Source organism: Pogona vitticeps, chromosome 2, assembly GCF_051106095.1.
Source record: "Pogona vitticeps strain Pit_001003342236 chromosome 2, PviZW2.1, whole genome shotgun sequence".
NCBI classification, from domain to species: domain Eukaryota; kingdom Metazoa; phylum Chordata; class Lepidosauria; order Squamata; family Agamidae; genus Pogona; species Pogona vitticeps.
This window is the reverse complement of record NC_135784.1, coordinates 228865491-228888472: the sequence shown is the minus strand read 5'-3', so window position 1 is coordinate 228888472 and position 22982 is coordinate 228865491. Positions and strand designations below refer to the sequence as shown.

The following is a 22982-nucleotide window of genomic DNA, read 5'->3' as shown; positions in this document are numbered from 1 at the left end:
TACAGATGTAGCAAAGAATTGCAGGGATGGCATTAGGAAGGCAAAAACTTGAGAATGAGCTGAGGTTAGCAACAGGTACTAAAAGCAGCAAAAAAAAACATTCTTCAGATGTGTGTATAACAAAAGACAGAGAACATATGCTTCTCTACTGTGCCTTGTACAGTGACATTAGCTCTTTAGAACTGGAATCAATCCTTTTTAATCTTCTGGTAGGTGTGAATAAAACCTACACCAGACAGACGGCCAAATTTATTTGTTTATTAATTCAGCGGCGTAGAACTCAATTTTTAACAAACCCACCTGTCTAATCTTATTGGATATAATTAATTGTTCTTTGTAGTGGTCTCTGTGAATGCACACAATTGGGTTAATCCTGCGCCTGCGCAGGACATCTGGAAGATTCTAGAGCTTTAGAAAAAAGAGTCAATTAGCTCCCCCCAGAGGGTATATAGGCCCCACCTCCTCCATCTTCCTTTTAGTTCCTCTTTTTCCGCCGTTCCTGTAGGACGTAGGCAGAGCAGAGCAATCAACTGTTAAGTATTCTAGCTTAGCTAGCCTTTTCTAATCCCTTTTTTATTTTATTTTACAGTTGTTCGACAGAACCTACTATTTTTGTTGTTTATTCTTCATTCTGTCACTCTCCCCCCCATCAACAGATCTCCCTTCTTTTGTCTATGGCCCCTCGGGGCTTCAAGCAGTGTGCTGTCTGCTCCGGAAAAATCCTTTTATCAGAGGGGCACGATAAATGCTTGTTTGTTTGGGAGAATCACATCTTGATCAGTATTGCACTGCCTGCAAAGTTTTCTCTAAGCAAGCAATCAAGTTAAGACGCCAAAGACTTTGGTCTTTCCTCTACGAAAAGACTCTTTCTCCTGCCATGGAGAGCACCTCTCTTCCAGCACTGTCTCCTCCTCGTGCTGAGGCCTCCCAGCAGAATTCCCCTGCAGAGCAACCGATGCTTACCATCTCTGTGCCGGTTAAGGCTAAGGATGCTTCCAAACCGCCTAAAGCCAAAGCGCCTTTCGTTCTGCTATGCCTGCAAAGAAGAAGGCCACTGATAAACCAAAGAAAGTGAAGAAATTGGCTAAGCTGTCTATTGTGCCTCCTCCCGCTCCTTCGATATTGCTCGAGGAGTCTTTGAGGGAAGCAATCGGACTTTCTGATACTGAGGAGCACATTCCTTTAGCCCAGACGGCTCAGGATAATATGTGCATGTTGCCGAACTCAGGCTGATTTGAGGCTGTGCCAGACGCCAGCAGGGCCGTTGCCCACTCAAGCCCTTGATACTCAGGGCAGGCTGATATCGAGTCTCCATCCGAACAGGAGTCTGATCATAACACTCCTATAAAGTGTACTGGAAAGCGCAATCATACCACTCCATACCAGCCTTGGGATGAAGGCAATGAGTACCATCCTCAGGGCCTGCCACAGTTTGGCCACCCTTTCTACGCTCTGTTCCAGCCGTACCCATACCATGGCTATGCCTACCCTCTGGAGTTTCCAGGCTCTACTGCTACTCAAGCATCGTGGTACCATACCATGGCTCCCACTATCCTGTGTCAGCCACAAACTCAAGTGGATTTTTCCACCCCACAGGCACCATCCCGTAAGAGGCAGTTTCCTACGGTACCTACAGCACTCACCAAGCGTGCTAAGTACAGCAGCCGGCATTCTTCGGTCCAGGCTACGACACTTTATTCTGGTCCTGATGCTCACGATACCGTCCTCTTCTCCCTATCCACTTAATTGGATGCGGATATGGTACCAGAAGACACAGTACCGAGGCACTCCCCGTCTCTTGCCTCGCAGTCATCCCATGATAACCCCTCTACAGCATCCAGTGACTCAGACGTCCCCGATGTAGGTGGCTGCGGTCCCTTACCTAAAAACATGTAAAGGTCAAGGTAGAGCAGGGGTTTCCAAAATACACAGGCCACATCTGGCCTGCCTTGCCTTTATATCCAGCCCATTGAATGCTGCAGGCTCAGATCCACAGGCTCAGGTCTGTTCCCTTCAGCCCATGTGTGCGCATGTTCCTTTGGCCCTTAAAATGTGCAAAATATATGATGTGGCTGGCCCTCATGCTGAAAAGTTTGGAGACCCCTGAGCTAGAGGATAAACTTAGTCTGTATTTAGAAGTGGTGTTCCCTCAAGTCTTTATTTTAGGAAATCAGTATCCATGCTATGTTCACCCTTTCTAGCTCATTCTGTTTCTGAGCTCTTTCAAGAGCAAGCAACCAGAAAACGAAAGAAGCTCTGGAGGAACCATTTATGACATGTAAACAGGGATATAGTCGGGAAAAAAATTGTGTCAATCAAGTAGCTCCTAGTGTGGGTGTTTCTATCTTATATTAAAGACTCATATCCTCCCCTAGGCGTCTTCCTGATTATTTTACTGACTGCTTTTAATGTTCTTTGTTACTGCCATTGGTGTTTTATCATGGTTTCCCCCCAAAAATAGCATTGAGGGCTTTTGTTTTTTAGAATACGAGTGTAAAATTTCAAAAAAATTAATTCATTGCTACCAGTTGGCTGCATTTTTTCAAGCTGGCTGTTAATATACAGATAAGATTGCAAATGCTTTGAAGACTGGGAACTTTTAAGGACTGAGGAAGAGTAAATTCTTAGTAATTGTTATAAAATATCCTGTGTCCAAACTAGACTACTTCTCTGTTCCACCTCTGGTATGTAAACCACTGGTTGACAGCCATTGGCCTACAATGACTAGCAGCAAATTTCATTTGTTTGTTATAGCATGTTGTTTTCCTCCTCCCCATATTTTTCATTTAATGCTTGTTTTGTGATTGGTCACTGACAGGTAAAGCAGACTTATTTTGCTAGTCTGGTTGCTCAGACACATGACTGAAAAAGTTGCAACAACGAAATAAGAATAAACAGTTCCTTGAATGTCTCTTTTATTGTATGTGTATTAAATTTTTTACATTTAATACATGTCATTTGTACATGTAGCTGAGCCATCCCTCCTTGTAGTTGCTGTAGCCCTGTTGTTAACATACTATATATTGAATACTCTGTTGCCAGTCCTTAAATGACTCTTGCCCCAATAATCCACTGAGGTTTTGTGCTAATAAGCCTCTTTGAGTCTCTTTTCCACCTTTTGTCGCTATATTGATTTCCCCCCTTCTTAAGTAAATAAGGGATGCTGTTTAAGACTTCTGCCAGCAGATGCCACTATAACCTTACTTTTCTTTCTCAATCTTATTTACATGTCTTATCCAAGGGAGGGGAAGCTTTCCTCTGGGTAGAAACTTCTCACAGTTGCCAAGCCACAACAATAAAAATTTAAAGATCTGCAATGCTTTGAAGTAAATAGGATTTGATATCAATATTTCAGATAGTTATGGGAGTGAGGCTTTTATCTTAGATTGATCTCCTTTTATGATGAGGTACGAGGGGTGCTGATAAGTATTGAGCCTTTCCCAGACAAAATTGAGCTAGGAAGCTATAAATTGCAAGGTTTATTGGCCAATTTGTCTGTATTCAATGGTGCAAAAATCAACTGCCTATGATTTTAACTTATCTTTCATTTTCAACTCCAAAGTGAACATGGCAGCACCTACAGAGAAGTTCAGTGTGGAAGAGCATAGGACCATAATCAAGTTCCTGTTTCTCCAAGGGAAAGGTGCAAAGCAGATCCATGATGAAATGTCACAAACTGTGGGTGACAGTGGCCCTTCATATGCAACAGTTAAATGTTGGGTTGTCAATTTTTAAACTAGCCATTTCAGTGTTGAAAGTGAGAAACCCAGTGAAATGCCTCTTTCTGTCTCTGTCCCTGCAAATATGAAAGCCATCCATGACATGATCATAGAGGACCACCGAATATCAGCCAAAAGTATTGCTATATATCTGAGAATATGCCACAGAGTTGGTGCCATTATCCACAAAAACATGGAAATGAGAAAGCTGGCAGCAAAGTGGATCCCCAAACTTTTGATAGCCGAACAAAAGAGAAAATGTGTGGAGGAGGAGTTTTGTCATGTTGCAGCCAGCAGCTTCTGGGAACAGCTCCCAGAAAAAGTTGGAATCGCTAGGTCTGGGATTCCCCTAGAAAATGGGGAATCGAAGGGGGGCCAAGAGAGGTCTCCCTGAGCAGTTGGTGAGTCCCAGAAGGTAGAAGATTGGGCAGCAACTTGATTTTTCTTCCTTCTGAAAATTCACATGAGCACAGACCGAAGACAGGAAGCCATTTTGGCAGATTAGCCAGGAGAACTCCGCTGCCGAGGATAAGAGAGCAAGAAGCATGGCAAAAATATACAATAACAAAGTAAGTGAAAGCCTTTGATTTATGAAAAACCTCATCAAAATGAAAAAGAAATGAGAGTGAAAATATTTGACCAAAAGGAGATAACAGTGGCGTATCTGGCTTGCCAGCTCACGTCTCAAAAATGAAAGGAAACTTGACTTTTAAACAGCAAGCTGGCTCAAGGTCGAACTGAGAGAACAGTGAGACAGAAATAGCTGGTGCTTTTGTTAAAAAATCCCAGAGATAATAATACTGGACAGGCTTTAAGGGACTAAAACTTGGTGAATATTGTATACCCTGGATCTTTTTTCTTAGATTGTGTGGGATTCTGATAGCAAAACTGAGCTGGTTTTTTTTCGGAGAAGGAGAAATAAGCTTTTGGAAGTTAAAAAAAAAACAGACGGTGAATTAACAGCAATACGATCTGAACTGAACAGACTGAGGAGTTTGGTGAATGGCACTTTGATAACAGAACCTTGCTGGGCTTTTGAAGGAGGAATAAACTTTTAGAAGCAAAAAAAAAGTCTGGAAATCATCAGCGAGACAAATGACTGAACGGGCAGAGGAGCTTGCAAAACCTGGACAGGAGTCTGACAGATTATAACAACATCCATGAGAGAGACTGATCTCCTGTGTTTGCTGATTAGCCTGGATTTTTTTCTTTTTGCTGGACTGTGTATGATCCTGACAATACTGTCACAGTTGTAATTTAATTTATTGGACTATAAGTTGATTTATATACTATAATACCTGGGTAAGGGGGAGAGGAAGTACCAAGGGGGGGGGGTTGGTTTGTTGATAAAATAGTGGAAACTAAAGAGCATTATATATACAGATCATACTCACTGGAAAGATGGAAATGGCCCCTGAAAAAATTAGATATCAACGGTCAGAGACTTTGTTAGATAAAGAATGGCAAGTTATTATGCAAATGACAATACTGACAGCATTTAAGCAGGTAAATGAGCATCTCAGCCAGATCGAAGATTTGATGGAAGAGAAAACATTAGATATAAAACTACAGCTAAAGGAAACTCCAGAACTGCGTGTATTGAGTGTGATGCCAGGCAATATAAAGGGGATTAAGTGTTACCCAGTAAGCTACAACTGTCAGAAAATCTGAGGTTAAAAATTGGATTACTGTTCTGGATCTCTCCTTCCCTTCCAAAAATGGAAGAAAATAGAGTCACAGAAACAAAAGAAGCATATTGAGAAAATATGGGAAGTGATTGAAGTGTATACTCTTTCAGGCCTGCTGAATGTATGTATAAGACAAAAGGAAATTGAAAGAGGGGATGTATTTTACAATTGGTCTCGGTTTCCTGATAGTGTGGGAATAACTTAGATTCAAATCATAACAGAATTGCAAGTTGAAAGCTAGGGGCTAATCAAACAGTTTAAAAAAAGAAGTAGAAAGTTGAGCTTTTATTGAAAAATGAATAGATTATATGCTTGTATACTTAATATGAATAGATTGGATGACTATATACTTTGTGTTCTCCTATTCTCAAAACCCTTCCACTTCCTTTTACCTTCTGTATTCCCTACCCTATCCTTAATAGTTAAAAAATAAATATATATTTAAAAAAGCAAAAAAAAAAAAAAAAAAAAGAGAGAGAGAGAGAGAGAGAGAGAAAGTGGAGTCATTGGTGGCTGTTTCGGAACATTTTGCAAGAAATGAGTCAGATTTCCTGGGCAAACTGGAAACTGGTGATGGGTCTACTGTTATGATCTTGAGACAAAGGAACAATCTAAGGAATGGAGGCACAGCGGATTCCCCAGGCCAAACAAGTTCCAAGTGCAAAGGTCGGTGCAGAAGCAAATGGCAACAGTCTTTTGGGATAAGAAGGGTGTTCTGCTGGTGGACTATTCTCACGTTTCTGGGGGTTACAACAGCCGAAGTCCGATAAACCAGTCCAGGGTCAAGAATACCAAGAATGCAAAGCCAATGTCCATAAATCAACTCACAGAAGGAAGTCCAGCGTCAAAGTCCAGAGTCCGATACACAGCGTAGTCCAGGGTCAGAGTCCAAAGTCCAATACCAGCGTAGTCCAGGGGCAGAGTCCAGAGTTCAGAGTCAGGAACACGGTTCAAGAAACGTGGATGCAAGCCAAGGTTTCGACTCCTTGCTTCCACAGAATTTCTGGCTTCACTGGGAGCTGTTTTATAGTAAAACAGCTCCTTGAGCTGCTGGAAAGCTTTCTATCCTGCTAATACTCAGGACTAGATGAACGTAGGTTTCTGTGGACAGCCTTCCAGCGATCCTCTGATCTTCTTGTTCTAAGTTTTTCCCAAAGCCTGGCCCGAAGCTTGTCTGCTGTGGAAGGAGAATCTGGAGGCGGTTCAGGTATTTCCGATCTCTCAGCATTCTCTTCAGCCTCAGTTAACACTTCTGGTGCCAGGTCTTCGGATGCACTCATGACAACTATCTCCAACAGGGTTCAACCATCAATGCAAAATATAACTGTGCTTTATTGATGAAGTTGAAGCAAAACATCAAGGAAAAACGTTGAGGAAAGTTCTCCAGAGGTGTCATCCGTTTGCATGACAATGCTTCATCACACACTGCAGGTGAAACAATGGCAAAACTGATGTCCTTAGGCTTTCAAGTGATGCCCCATCCCCCCTATTCTCCGGACCTGGCTCCTTCTGACTATTATCTGTTCCCCAAACTCAAAAAACACCTAAAGGGACAACAATTTGGGAGTGTTCTGTGTTACATACAGCACTGATGTTACCTGTCTGTCATGGGTTTGGAGGGAAAGTTCCATCCTATGGGGAGTGGAAGGCGGGACATCAGGAGGAGGGGCTGTACTGCATATATATGTGAAACGTGTGTGGAGAAGGGAGACGCTGGGATGTGAAGAAGCAGCAGCTGGGAAGAAGAAGCTGGTGTGGGAGTTTGTGCGTCAGACAGGGTACTACTGTGTGTCAGAGTACCAACCTGATAGGTTCAGGTGTCTGTTGGTTAGCCAGAACTGATAGGTTCAGGGTCTGTGCTTCAAGTTAAGGGTTCTGTGTGAACCAAACTGTGTGTATGTATGAGTGAAACTAAGCCACGTTACTATATCTTATTCAACTGATCATTTTATTTTCCCTGTGTGTTGTTTTGAATAAACCTTATTCTTTTATTGGTTAAAAATCCATCCCTGGTCTGTGTGACTTCTTATAGGGAAGGGTTGGTGGCAGCTTAGTTAACGTGTGGCAGATCCCAGTAGGTCTGGGTTTGTCACATTGATTGGTGTCCAGCGTGTGGGATACGACTGGTCCAGTTGTCCAGTGGTACAGCAAAGCCTTGGCAAGTGTGCCCAGAGCAAGGGGGGTCTAGTCAGGGACAATCTGAGGCGCGTAGGTAATCTTCTAGGTGTACCTCACGGGGAGGTGCGCTAGTAGAAGAATGTGCCAACTGGGGAGACTAGATTAGGGTGCTCTGAGGCAGCCTGTTTTTGGCGGGAAAAAAGCTGAGGCAAAACTGTGAAATAGCAGTGAGCTAGCTTGTCTGCTGAGAGGCCCAGCAGAGGGGGGTAGACTCTAACTCGCAACTGTTGCAAGTAGTGCTGAAAGGACAGCAGCAATCTATAGGGAAAGCTGGTTCTGAGGCAAAAGAAAAAAAAAGTGGTCGTTTTATTTTGAGGCTTGACTTTTTAAAGCAGCCTGTTCGGGGGGGGGGGGATTATGCCCTTGACTCGAAGCCAAATGGCAGAAATGGGTGAAGTGAAAGACCCCCAGGTAGACCAAGGTTCTGAGGATGAATTTGGCTCAGTGCAAGGTGACAGCACAGGAGAGCAGAACCCAGAACTCAGAAAATTGCTCATAGCCCAACAGCATGAACTGAGGATGAGGCAATTTGAAATGGAGGAAAGATTAGAGAGAGAAAAAAGGGAGGAAAGGGAAAGGGAGAGGCAAAGACAATTTGATCTGGAAAAAGAAAGAATGGCGTTTGAATTAAGAAAATTGGAACTGATGAATCAGAACAATAATAACAATAGGGATTCTGAGGGAGGCCAATTGTCTAAAGCTGACCTGAAGAAATTCCCTGTGTACCACAAGGGAGATTGTCCTGAGGTGTTCTTTTCCTTAGTGGAAAGAGCGTTTGTGGACTTCTCAGTGAGGGAAACTGAGAAGATGACCATCATGCGATCTTTAATCAGTGGTAGCCTGGCCGAGGTTTATTCAGAGATGCCAGAGGGACTGATGAGAGATTTTGCAGAGTTTAAAAAACTGGTGTTTGCAAGACATGGGATAAATGCGGAACAGCTGAGGCAAAGATTCAGGTCCCTCACAAAGAAACCAGAGCAGACTTTTACCCAAGTGGGGGCTCAATTGGTGAGGCTGCTAGAGAAATGGATATCTCAGGAGGGGACAGAGACCTTTCAGCAGCTCAAAGATTTGATAGCGCTGGAACAGTTCTATTCAGTCCTGCATGGGGAACTGAAATTCCAGGTGAGGGAAAGGAAACCAAAATCTGTGGCAGAAGCAGCCGAGATCGCAGATTTTATTTACCAGATAAGAAAGCCCTTAGGTGAGGAGAAATCTGTAGGGAAACCTAAAGAAACCTACAGCAAGTACTCTCAGGGACCAGGGAAAAGCCAGCAAGGGGGAGGGGCCCATGGTGAAGGGAAGCCCTCAGACATGAAACCAAGACCTCAGATTTTGGAGGGAAAACCAAAACAAGATGAGAGAGAATCAAAATACACCAGAAAATGTTATTTCTGTCAGGGAAAGGGCCATCTAATCTCAGAGTGTGAGAAATTAAAGCAGCTAAAAGGAATTGTGCCTCAGGATTCGAGTGGGACCAAGCCAAAAGCTGTGTTCTGTGTCCAGAAAGAGCAAGGCTCATTGTCACTGAGGGAGCCTGTTGCCATGGCTACTCAATCTGGAACAGCTACATCTGCTGATCAGGCTGAGGAAAATGGTCCTCTTGTAGAGGTCAGGCGCTGCCTACTGGTGAGAACAGATTCTCAGTTGTTTGAGACAGCAGGGGTGGACGTAGGAATACTTGACCGTCAGTATCGGGGGCTGCGGGACACTTGTTCCCAGGTGACCCTGTGCCATCCAGATATTATTCCTAGGGAATATGTAATCCCAAATGAGAGCATGAAGGTGGCAGGGATTGAGGGGCAGGTAATCTCACTGCCAGTCGCGGAGGTACCTGTCAACTTTCAAGGCTGGAGGGGAGTTTGGCGGCTAGCGATTTCATCGACTCTGCCAGCAGCCGTGCTCGTGGGAAATGACCTGGCTGAACATGTGAAACGGGTGCTAGTGATTACACGTTCACAAGCCACCACGGGGACAGTTCAGGGGGGTAATGATGAGCCAGAGACGGAAGCAGAGGGGAGTTCAGAAGCTGTGGTGGAAACTTTAACCACAGACAGCAGATTTGGACAGGAGCAAAAGGCAGACGCCACTCTCCAAAAGTGTTTTGAACAGGTGACTGACGCCCAGCTAACACCTGAAACCCCAGTGAGATTTCTGGAGAAAAAGGGGATTTTGTATAGAGAGACCCTGAGGAATATCTCAAAAGGGGGAGATGGGATCAGAAGTCAGCTGGTGGTACCTGAAAAGTATCGCCCCATGATCTTACAAAGGGGGCACTCTGACATGTTTGCTGCACACTTAGGGGTGAACAAAACACAGCAGAGAATCACACAGAATTTTTACTGGCCTGACATAGGGAAGCAGATCAGGGAGTTCTGTAAACAATGTGATGTGTGTCAAAGGCAGGGGAATAACCGCGACAGGACCAAAGCAAAGTTGTGCCCTTTGCCTGTGATTGACACTCCGTTCAAATGCATAGGGGTGGATATTGTGGGACCTTTGCCCAAGGCCACAAAGAGGGGGAACAGGTTCATTCTCACCATTGTGGACCATGCCACGAGGTACCCTGAAGCCATACCCTTGACTAACATTGAAACTAACACAGTGGCAGATGCCTTGGTGGGGTATATGTCCAGGATGGGATTTGCCTCAGAAATAATCACAGATTTGGGAGCATCGTTCACATCAAAGCTCATGAAACGCTTATGGCAAATCTGTGGAATTAAGCACAAGGAAACCACTGCCTATCATCCTGAAAGTAATGGGTTAACTGAGAAGTTCAATGGGACTCTAATGCGCATGATTAGGGCTTACTTGGCAGAGAATCCAAACAATTGGGACCAGAAGCTGCAATCCCTTTTGTTTGCTTATCGATCAGTGCCACAAGCCAGTACCGGGTTCAGTCCGTTTGAACTTTTATTTGGGAGAAGGGTGAAAGGGCCCCTTGATTTGATCAAACAAAATTGGGAGCAGATCACCCAGGATGACCCACAAGACGTTGTGACATACATAGACACCCTGATGAATGACCTAAAGAGAAACCTAGAACTGGCAGCAGAAAACCTGCAAGCGCAGAAGGTCAGACAGAAAACATGGTATGACCACAAAGCTAGAGAGAGGCACTTTGACCCAGGGGAGGAAGTGCTTTGGCTTAGGCCCTGCAGAGAGAATAAACTGCAGCTCAAATGGGCAGGACCATATAGGGTCATTTCCAAGATGTCAGACCTGAACTACCTTATAGAGCAGGAGGAGAACCAAGCAAGGAGGGTGGTTCATGTGAATGCCCTAAAACCCTACTACAGAGGGGAACAGAGGGTTTTATTTGCGATAAAAGCAGCTGAGAGTGAGGAAGCTGAGTTACCCTTCTGGGAGGGTAGAGGGGAAGTAAAATACAACCCAGAGGAGGTAAAGGTCAGTCCTGCACTCATCCAAGACCAGCAGCAAGAACTAAAAATGCTGCTCATTAAATATCAACAGGTGTTTTCCAACAAGCCGGGGATAGTGAAGGGAGTGATGCATCGGATCCACACAGGGGATGCACCCCCGCAGGCAGTATCCCCATACCGAGTAACGGGACCCTATAGGGACAAGGTGCGGAAGGAGCTGGACGAGATGCTTAGAGAGAACATAATCGTCCCCTCTTCTAGTCCTTGGTCCTCTCCGATAGTCCTTGTGGACAAGCCTGATGGGAGCATTAGGTTTTGTGTTGATTACAGGAAATTAAACCGTGTAACCACTCCTGATGCCTACCCAATGCCCAGGCTAGACAACCTGATTGAAACCATAGGGGGTTGTCGGTTCATCTCATCATTGGACCTGGTAAAGGGATATTGGCAATTAAGAATTGATCCCAGGGATCAAGAAAAGACTGCCTTTTGCAGCCCTTTTGGTCTCTATGAGTTTCGAGTCCTGAGCTTTGGTCTCAGAAATGCACCAGCCACATTCCAAAGGCTGATGGACCAGACCTTGGCAGGGCTCAGTGACTTTACAGTGGCCTACATTGACGACATAGGGATCTTCAGTAATACCTGGGAAGATCACCTGATACACCTGGAATTAGTGCTGCAGAGGTTAAGTGCAGCAGGGCTAACAGTAAAGGCCAGCAAGTGTCAGCTGGGTAGCCCAGAAATAAAATACTTGGGTCACATGGTAGGGGGAGGAGTGATAAAACCCCTGGAGGCCAAAATAGAAGCTGTTCGTGATTGGCCCAGACCCAACACCAAGAAAAAAGTCAAATCATTTCTTGGGTTGGTGGGCTACTACAGAAAGTTCATCCCGAGGTTTAGCGAGATTGCGGCTCCGCTGACCGATCTGACGAGGAAGAAGACTGATGACCGCATCCCGTGGACCAGCGACTGTGAGGAGGCGTTCCAGAGGTTGAAGCAGGCGCTCATCAACTATCCAGTGCTGCGTGCTCCAGACTTCGACCGGGAGTTCATCATCTACACCGATGCGTCTAACAGCGGGGTAGGAGCAGTTCTGTGCCAGGAGGATGAGAATGGTGACCAGCATCCAGTGTCCTACCTGAGTAGGAAACTTCAAAAAGGTGAGAGACATTTGGCAACCGTGGAGAAGGAGTGTTTGGCCATAGTCTACGCGATCCAGAAGGCCAAGCCTTACATCTGGGGAAGACATTTTGTTCTGTGCACTGACCATTCACCACTGCAATGGTTAAAGACAATGAAAACCCACAATAGCAAACTTATGAGGTGGGCGTTAAATCTACAGGACTATGACTTTGAAGTGAAGGTGGTCAGAGGGTCAGTGAACTGTGTTGCTGACGCCTTGTCAAGAAGACCTGAAGATTGAAGACGGCGAAAGAACATGGACTATGTATATATATTGGTGAACAAAAAGTTAAATGTACCTGTTTTTTGAACTTGGTTTGTATGAATAAAGGTAAATTGATGTAATGTATATGGTAAATGTTTAAATGCCTAATTGCTATGGTTAACTTAGGATGTAAGTATAAGTAAGTATGATATGGTATGTATAACTGTTGTTGTGTGTTTTATCCAGGTTGTTTTTTTTGGGAAAAAGCACCTTAGCTTTCCCCCTACAAAACAACTTATAAAGAGGGGAGGTGTTACATACAGCACTGATGTTACCTGTCTGTCATGGGTTTGGAGGGAAAGTTCCATCCTATGGGGAGTGGAAGGCGGGACATCAGGAGGAGGGGCTGTACTGCATATATATGTGAAGCGTGTGTGGAGAAGGGAGACGCTGGGATGTGAAGAAGCAGCAGCTGGGAAGAAGAAGCTGGTGTTGGAGTTTGTGTGTCAGACAGGGTACTACTGTGTGTCAGAGTACCAACCTGATAGGTTCAGGTGTCTGTTGGTTAGCCAGAACTGATAGGTTCAGGGTCTGTGCTTCAAGTTAAGGGTTCTGTGTGAACCAAACTGTGTGTATGTATGAGTGAAACTAAGCCACGTTACTATATCTTATTCAACTGATCATTTTATTTTCCCTGTGTGTTGTTTTGAATAAACCTTATTCTTTTATTGGTTAAAAATCCATCCCTGGTCTGTGTGACTTCTTATAGGGAAGGGTTGGTGGCAGCTTAGTTAACGTGTGGCAGATCCCAGTAGGTCTGGGTTTGTCACATTCTGGAGGCAACTAATGCTGCAAATGAGTGGTTACACCAGGAGTCAGAAGAATTTTATTTGCAGGGACTTAAGAAGCTTCAGGGCAGATGTTGCAAGTGCACTGACATCCTGGGGGAATATGTAGAATAGTGTGGCAGTTACAGCTTCCTACCTCAATTTTTTCTGGGAAAGGCTCAATACTTATCAGCACCCCCTCATAGTTTCCCCTTCTCTCTTTGTCTCCTCTCCTCTCTCCTATTCTTCTCCCGATCCAAGCTGGGGGGGGGGGAGGCTTGCTTGTACTGTAAGATTTTTTAAAAAGGTAAAGTCCATTTTGCTGACTCTCTATATCTATCTCTTTTCTGTGTAGTTATTTGGGTCCTTGAAGATTTTCCTTACCTGGACAAATATTTTAACTTAGAGTCTCTGGTTGAGATATTTCTGACATCCTTTCCCTCTCTCTGCTTGGGGTGTTCCCAGCTCTTTGTCAAGATGGCTTCCTCCTTGGTTTGTGCACTCAGATGCGACTTTGAAGGGGGAACCAGCCTTTGCCAGTCCCATTCCCCCCTTTTGTCATCTCTGCTGCTTCACATGCCATTTCTCCTAGTGGTGTTCTCCCCCCCCCCAGTTTGGGGGGCAGAACTGGGGGGTCCTGGTCAGTTTCAGGAGCTTGCCTGAAACCCAACCAGTTCTCACCATGATGAAAACCCACCTCCCCAAAACTATCCAGTAGAGATATTTAAATTAGTGGATATTTAAATTAGATTATTTAAATTATTGCTAAAATGTAAGCATGTTAAACTTGATTTTTTATTTTACTACTACAAAAATAGTAAATCATCTAAAAATTACCAGTGATGTATATTTTAGTAGCAACATGAACTGGATTTATTGTCACTTAAAGAGAATGGAGAATGTACCAAACAAAAGAAAAAGATCAAAAACCTCCTACTTTAATATATTTTTCAGGGTGACAAATCTGCTGAAGAAGCCTATACTTTCTCAGAAACAAAAGAAGGAGAAATATTTGTGGCCAGCGAAAAGACAAAACCACTTATCCCAGAGATATGTTTTATATATAGTGAGGAGAACACTGAAAACTATCCATCTAATGGCTTTATTGAAGAAGATGGAACAAGTCTGCTGATATCCTGTGCAAAGTGTTGTGTACAGGTCCATGCAAGTAAATGTCACAGTTGTTGAAGTTAAAATATTCTGTCTGCACTGAACACTTTTGTGTTGTCATAATCTATGAATAAAAAGTTTCCGTAATATTTTGAGTTGCTATAAGAGTACAAAACACAAGCATTATGCCATTCATACATTTGAATGTATGAAATCACTTGTGCCAGAAGATGAACTTTCTAAGTTGCATAAATTTTGTCAATGTAGCTGAAATGTAGTTTAACTCCTTGAGGAATCCTGCTCAATCCTATTCATTTTTTGATATAAAGTGCATACTTTTGCCTAAAAGATCAAAAGGCTTAATCTATTTTCTCATTTAAATGTGCACAAAACAACAGCTGTAAGAACAGCATCTGTTACTGCTACTGTGTTTAGATTGTACTTCACCACATGGATAACTACTGCGGATTACTAGTCTGACAGGCTAGCATAGTTAAAGGTAAACGATGATTTTGAGAATGGGAGCTGTTACTAGCATAGATAGTGTTTCAGCTACAGTCAGGACAATTCTTAGGAAAATGTATCAGCTAATTCTTAGAAAATGTTCATTCTTGACTCCCCCCCCCCCCACATCACAGAATGCAAACCCAGTGTTTTGATATAAAAGGATGGGAAAAAAACAAGACATTTTCTTAGAAGATTGAGAGAGATGTCCCAAATCAAGCCTAGAAACAAAATATAAAACTTACACCTATGACCTTGCACATTTGGCGATTAAAAAAAAACTTTTGTGTTTTTTTTTCAACAAACATACATTTATGTGTTCTCAAAATGATGAAGATTGGTATGGAGTGAAAAGCTAGTTTATAGTTCTAATTCCTCCCCCCTTTGGATTATGCAAATCTAGTGTCTTTTGTTAATAGTTCAGTTCTCTATTTAGCAAGAAAGATAGTGAAGTACAGAATATATTTATCACCTCAGTTTTTTAATTACAGGTTGCTATGGTGTTCCTTCCCATGAAATCCATGATGGATGGTTGTGTTCTCGATGCAAAAGAGAAGCTTGGACAGCTGTAAGTTCTGCCTTTTATTTAGTTGTTGAAAATGAGGAACAAGTGAAAGTGAGGAACAAGTAACTAAACCTCCTGATCGTATGTGAAAACATATGACATAAAAGTTTGCTCTTCTGCTCCTTCACAAATAGCTGAGATGATATCATTATGGCTCAAACTGGATTTTTGATTGCTAAGTGGTATGTCATAATCTATGAATAAAAAGTTTCCATAATATTTTGAGTTGCTATAAGAGTACAGAACACAAGCATTATGCCATTTATACATTTGAATGTATGAAATCACTTGTGCCAGAAGATGAACTTTCTAAGTTGTCAATGTAGCTGAAATGTAGTATGTGGTGACTAAGATAAATGCCATATTGTTAATAGAGGCCCTGGTCACAAAAGGGAAATGTCCTCTAGTTAGCCCCCAGTTAGTTGCTTTCTGTTCACATGATGCACAGTCAAGATTGAGACATTTTCCCGACCACCGATGTAACTACAGAACATTTCCCAATCGCCAGGAGGATTGTGTTGTATCTTTGTTGTACTGGTGCATTTCTTACTGGGATTGGCTGTGTGTACAACCTGTCCTGCTTCTTTTCAGAATTGAAACCAGGAAGGTGGCCGCTGTTACCGCAGCACACTCTTTTTTTTTTAATTTTTCACTTTCATGCCCAGTACACCAGTACGTTAGTAAAAGCATGTCACCAGAGGGCTGCTGCCATTACATTACTGGGGAGTAATAATATTTTTTATTTCTTGGGAAGATACATTGAATCACTGGTATGCCAATGTGCCTGGGGGTGGTGATCACCAGTATGATTGTGCAGATATCCCCTGTCCATTGTGTGCAATGCATTTCTGCAAGAGCAGCCAGTGCAAAAGAGGACACTTTCCTAAACAGAAACCCCTTCTCGATCAATGTTCTCTCTCATTTCAGCCCCACTGGGCAGGACTCCACCCCCCCACCCCCCGTGCATAAGTCTGCCCTGCTGCATGTGCAAGTCAGCCCCCCCCCCATCACAGGGTTCCATTATGACCAGAACAAAAGGGTCTGGAAAAATTGCTGTGGGTGCATGGTGGAGGAAGAAAACTATTTGGAGGGGGCAGAGTCACACATGCTCACATAGTCATGCACCTTAGAGGGAACCTTGTCTAAGTAAAGATTTCAGTATTGTGATCTAAGAGAGGTTGTCTTTCACAAATAAGTAATCAGGCTTGCATGCTACCTTCAGTTCTCTGGGGGGCAGAGCGAGAAGAGTTCATCTGTCTTCAGTATAACTATGGCAGTTCCTGATTCCTAAGAAGACTGGGGGTGAAAACTATGTGTATGTGGATTTGTGTGGGAATGGAGGGGCCTTTTTCTAAATATGGTAGGCTACAGTGAAGTGTTAGAATATATATTTTAATTGCATTTTAATTATTTTGCCATTTTATTTTGCCTTTTTATTGTATTTTAAATGCTGTAAGCTGCCCAGAGACCTTCGCGTAGTGTGGGTGGTATATAAGTTAAATAAATAAATAAATAAATAAATAAATAAATAAATAAATAAATAAATAAATAAATAAATAAATAAATAAATAAATAAATAAATAAATAAATAATCTGAGGCATCATATGCAAGGATTATTATGTTTCTTTGCAAGTAACGATGGTTTCCAAATATCCATATTGTCATGGCAATATGTTTGAATGATATGCAGTTTGCAGTGCAATCTTAGTAACTAGAGGGCTTGCTGTGTGGTTCTTTCATCCTTTACCATGGTGGCTGAATTAAAAAGGAAAAAGAAAACAAGGAGATGGGTGAAAAATAGCAAAATATTGTGGCACTTCAAAGACTAACAGATTTAATTCAGTGTTGGCTTCTGTGGATCAAATCTAAACAATGGGAGTGCAAATACAGTGTCCTCTCTTTCTATCCCTCTGGTGGTGACAGTCATGGCCAAGTGACTATACATATAATAGACAAAGTGACAATGGCTCATTAATATGGAAATAGGACTACCAAACCATTAATTACTTGAAGCACATGAAGAAGGATTAAACGAGGAATAAATCATTATGTCATTGACCCAAGTTGCAACTAGGAAAGACTCATTCAATCAATGGAATTTATAGAGGAGTTGATTACCTAAAACACTACTGATTCAATGAGACTACTCTACCTATGATTTACTACTGGATTTGAGTTATGGTTTTAAAAACTAGTTACCTCCCCTTCCCATTGATACCCTTTCTCTCACACCCATTGGATTTTTGACATGGACAAATATATGACTTTAAAATAATGGAAATATAAAGGTTTGTACAGATATAATGATATTTTTGTGGGGAACACTTTAAGATCCATGTTGCTATATTGGTAAGGGTCCAAATGGGACCCAGGGTCAGGCCTTCCCCCGTGCCTTCAACATCAGTGTACAATGGAGTTAACTTGCACCCCCCCCCAACCTATGCAAGAAGCCAGTAGGACTGCCAGCTGTCAGGTGCAAACTCCAGGGTCATTGTTAGAGATCAGTGATCCAAAAAAGGGAGAAAGACACTGGCACAAGCTATTCTGGGCCTGCAGAACCTGCATCCTGTTCCTGCATCTCCACACTATTGGAAAAGAAAGCAGCAATTTGAGTGCCTTCACTATTTAGAGTCAGATGCTAACTGCCCAGAGACTGGCTCACTTTTTTGCGATTGTGGGCAGAGACATGGCCAGAACTAAGACTTCGTGGAAACATTGTACACTTAAGGGAGGGTGGAACAACTGTTTCTGTTCTTTGGAACCATAATCTAGCCAAAAGAAAAGGAGAAAAGTTATGTCAAGTTACTAGCTTCTTGAATGAAGTTCTGTTGGTTCACAACTTTGGATTCTGCCTTGATGTCCAGAACACTGGGACTTTTTGATGCCCCCCCTACCTATGGAGGACTTGGTGGCACACACAACCCCTTAGATCAACTGTGTGAGGTTATTACTTCCTGATTTTAGCTGGTTCAAATGACACATTTTACTGAAATACCTTTGGTTAAGATGTAGGCTATTCTACTACTCTTGATTGATTTTAGCTTGATATTAGCCACTAAAGAAAAGCAGAGAGGATTGGTTTTTAAATCATATGCCATCTATATTGATATTAATTATGGATCCTCCTTAAGAGCTAATTTTATATGGGAGAATGATCTTAATGTTACCATCACTGATGCCTGCTGTAACTCTGTGGGACAAACTCTCATTTAATATTTCTACCAAAATTGGAGCGCATACTTACAAATGTGTGTATTGATTGTATCTCTCTTAAACATCTCACCCATATAAATCATACTATAATTCAAAATGTTGGAGTGGATGCCAGGAAATTGGATGTTATTACCATATATAGTGGACATGTTCTGAGGTTCATCCCTTTTGGGAACAAATATTTGAAAACATTTCTGTCATGATGAGTCAGAATGTATTCTTATAGCCTTTGTTGGGTTTATTGGGTTTATTGTCACTGTTTCTAAACAAGAGTGGGTGGGTGTGCTTAAATCCTCAATATTAATTCTTTGTCAGGCAGCTGGATCCTTGATTGCATCTCAGCGGAAGGGACTTATGAGTCTTGCACTCATGCAATAGTATGGTAAGGTGTTACTTTGAGAAATCAACAGCACATATGCGGGCCTGAAATTGGAGAACCATTGCTCATGGTTTATTGAAGTATGATTTCCTTTGATTAGCAGTAGTAATTGGAGTAGAAGCCGTGATTTTTATTTACCCTTTTGGAGATGGACTGGTTCTTATGTAGCTAATTTCCATTGTCTCTCTCGAGTCTCTCTTTGGAATTCCTGTTTCCTAGAAAAATAATAGTGTGCCCTAGGAGGTTCAACTCTTCTAAAACTGGTGTGTGTTGCTATTTGTGATTAGTCTGAGACAGACTAATGTGGTTGCTATTTTGGAAAATCCTTCCCCATTTTAGTAATTTATTCCCGAAACACAATTTTTGTTAATCGATTTCCCCAGCTTTTTAATAGCTTCCTTTGGTATGTCTTAAGAAGTATCTCATCTTGTGAATGAAATGAGAATGTAGGACAAGGATCAGCAATAAGCATTATCAAAAAGCTTTTCAAGATATGTAAATGATGGTTCTTCTACATGGCCTCTGTGAATCCACACAACTGGATATCAACTGAGAAGCATAGAGAGGACGAGAGAGCAGCAGTCTTGTCAGGTGACCCACGAAGAGCTGTGTGTGTGTGTGTGTGTGTGTGTGTGTGTGTGTGTGTGTGTGTGTGTGTGTGTGTGTGAGAGAGAGAGAGAGAGAGAGAGAGAGAGAGAGAGAGAGAGAGAGAGAGACCTAAAATCTGAAGCTCCTGTGGCACCAAACCCCTGAGATAAAAGACTGCAGGGCAGAGAGAGGGGGCTCCCCTTCTGGACGTGTGGGTGTCAAGTAGGTGCCGCTGCTGCTGCAACCACTTCTGGTTGGGCTGAAATTAAAAGCCAGGCAGATTTTGAGATTGGTGGCTGTGTTGCCTGGTGGTTGGATCCAAGTGGAATTATATCACACAGGCCCAAATATGTCTTTTTCAAAGTCTTCAGTGAAGAGAAAGGTTGGTAATGAGCACAGACAATTTCAGGAAAAATGGAAAAATCAATATTTCTTTGAGCACAGGGGCACCCCGGCATGTCTTATTTGCACAGAGAAAGTTGCGGTGCACAAGGAATACAATTTGAAACGTCATTACACAACTAAACATGCTGAGGAGTATGCAAAATACCAGGAAGATGAGAGAGCCAACCGGGTTTGCAATCTTAAAACATGTCTGCTGAGGCAACAAGATCTCTTCAATAAATCAACCAAAGAGAATAATGCAGCAGTCAAAGTCAGCTACAATATTAGCGAAATGATTGCTAAAGCAGGAAAGCCATTCACAGAAGGTAAATTTGTCAAAAACTGCATGTTACAGGCTGCAAGTAAACTCTGTCCAGAAAAGAAAGGTCAGTTTAGCAACCTCAGCCTTTCTGCCAACACCGTGGCAGAGCGCATTTCTGACCTGTCAAGTGACATTTATGACCAACTGTGTGAGAAAGCCAAATGTTTCGATGCATACTCAGTCACTCTTGACGAGACCACAGACATCACTGACACTGCCCAGCTTGCAATGTATGTCCGTGGTGTTGATGACAATTTTGAAGTGATGGAGGAGTTGCTCACAGTAATTCCAATGCATGGCCAGACCACTGCTCAGGAGATATTTCACCAGCTGTGTGATGCCATTGAGAATGCCGGTTTGCCATGGAAGAAGTTTGCTGGAATAACTACCGATGGAGCGCCATCAATGACAGGGAGGTAAAATGGACTGGTGGCACTTGTTCAAAGAAAACTGGAAGAGGAGGGTGTGGAGGAAGCCATTGCTCTGCACTGCATTATCCATCAGCAGGCCCTTTGCAGCAAATGCCTGAAGTTTGACACTGTGATGTCTGTTGTTGTGGAATGCATCAACCAAATCAGATCCAGGGGCTTAAAGGTTCCGGGCTTTTTTAGAGGAAATGGAGTCAGAATATGGGGATGTGCTCTACTTCACGTACTGAAGAGATTTTTTGAGTTGAGAGCAGAAGTGAAAGACTTCATGGAGAAGGATGGAGTGCCTGTTCCCATGCTAAGTGATGCCAAATGGCTCATGGACTTAGCTTTTCTTGTTGATATCACACATGAGCTTAATGTACTGAACAAGAAGTTACAAGGCCAGGGTCAACTTGCCAGTGCTGCCTATGACAATGTGAGAACATTCTCCACGAAACTTGTGTTGTGGAAAGCCCAGCTCTCTCAGACAAACCTTTGCCATTTCCCAGCATGCAAGGCAGTCGTGGATGAAGGCACACCATTCAGTGACGAGAGGTATGTTGATGTCATTTTGAAGCTACAGGAGGAATTTGATCACAGATTTGCAGACTTCAAGACGCACAGAGCCACATTTCAAATTTTTGCAGACCCCTTCTCCTTTGATGTGCAAGATGCCCCTCCTGTGCTTCAAATAGAGCTCATTGACCTGCAGTGCAATTCTGAACTCAAAGTGAAGTTCAGGGTGGTGGGTGGGAAAGCAGACAAGCTTGGGCAATTTTTGAGAGAATTGACCCCCAGCTTCCCTGAGCTTTCCCGAATGATCAAGCGGACCATGTGCCTTTTTGGGAGCACATACTTGTGTGAAAAGCTCTTCTCTACCTTGAACTTCAATAAGTCCAAATACAGGTTCAGACTGACTGATGATCATCTTCAAGCCATACTGAGAGTCTCAACTGCTTCCTCCCTCAAGCCAAATGTGGCTCAGCTATGCAAGAGTAAGCACTGCCAGGTCTCTAGCAGCAAGAAGTAGGCAAGGCTTGTTCAGAAGAACAACTCATGTTCTTCAATGTTCCATTCATGTTCAAGACAATTCATGTTTAGAAAAATATTAAAATTTAAAGAACTGTTAATGCAGACATTTGAATCTGAATACAACAGATATAGAACACTGAAGATACCACATATAGTCACTCACTAGAGAATACTACTACTACTACTGCTAATAATAATAATAGTTGTCGTTGTTGTCATTATCGTTATCGTTATTGTTATTGTTATTTTATTCCTGATTGATTGATTTATTTTCTTACTAATTCTTTATTATTTATTTATTTATTTATTTATTTATTTATTTATTTATTTATTTATTTATTTATTTATTTATTTATTTAATCTTATTTTGTGTTTAAAAATGAGATTTGAGAAGATTGAAATTTTTTAAGCAAAACTTTTCTTGTGGAAAATCTGATGCAGCCCAGCCTCACCCAGGCTCTGCCTCCAGTGGCCCCCAGGTAAATTGAGTTTGAGACCCCTGGCTTAGGGGGAAATAAATAGATAACCTGCATTTGTTGCATTGAGCTTTTCTCATGAATGAAACTAGTATGATCAGGAAGAGTAGGTGATCTGAATTAGAGCCCTCAGTTCCTGTCTTCAAGAAATATTTATTTTTCTGTTGAACAGAAGGAATACCTTGATCATGTAATGTAATTAGCAGTATGAGTGCTAAGTAGCTTTGAATTTGCATCACAAAGATGCAGATTGGAAAGGCAGAAGGGAAATCTTGGAAGGTTTTGCTGTTTTAAATACTTAAGCATATTCCAAAGAACATTGCAAAGAAACATGTATGTAGCAACATTGGTGAACTATAGGATAAAACACAATTACAGAAGCCTTGTTTTCCAATCTAAACAACCCCCATTACATTCATTTTAGAACTGAAAATTCCAGATCAGCACAATATTCAAAGTATATATGACTGTGTATTCTTTACTATAGCCTTTACCCTAGGCACTCCCTTTAGCACAGCTCAAACTTCATTTCAACTCCTACATCTTCAGGATGTTTCACACTGATGCATCAGATTATGCACATTTTTGTTTTACTGTACAGTATTTAAGGTGTGACTGAAAATAATTGTTGAGACAGAAAAAGTGACACTGAATCTATTGTTGTTACGGTTTTTTTTAAAAAGTGGGATTGTCATGTGTCATCCCAAGAAATAAAAGGGGAAAAATGGTTTAATAGTTCATCTGTCTTGCTCTTGAAAGTAAAATTATGTTCACTTCTTGACTGAGAACGAATGTCTCATTAATCTTATACAT

The 22982-nt window shown here is 42.2% G+C and overlaps 1 protein-coding gene across 22 annotated transcripts in view; it reads left to right on the top strand.

The window, feature by feature from the left end:
- The window catches only part of KDM4C (lysine demethylase 4C), a 345084-nt gene that overhangs the window by 202645 nt on the left and 119457 nt on the right, over positions 1–22982 (top strand). For 21 of the 22 annotated variants that reach the window (XR_013541488.1, XR_013541487.1, XR_013541486.1 and 18 more), the window contains 2 exons: positions 14140–14353; positions 15291–15367. Coding sequence is in view for 16 of the 22 variants with exons in the window: in XM_072992136.2 (XP_072848237.2) it covers positions 14140–14353; positions 15291–15367 (291 nt within the window). In the remaining 6 variants the exon portion in view is untranslated. Of the gene's footprint in view, positions 1–14139; positions 14354–15290; positions 15368–22982 lie in introns of those variants that run through there. The other variant, XR_013541489.1, reaches the window with a different exon arrangement.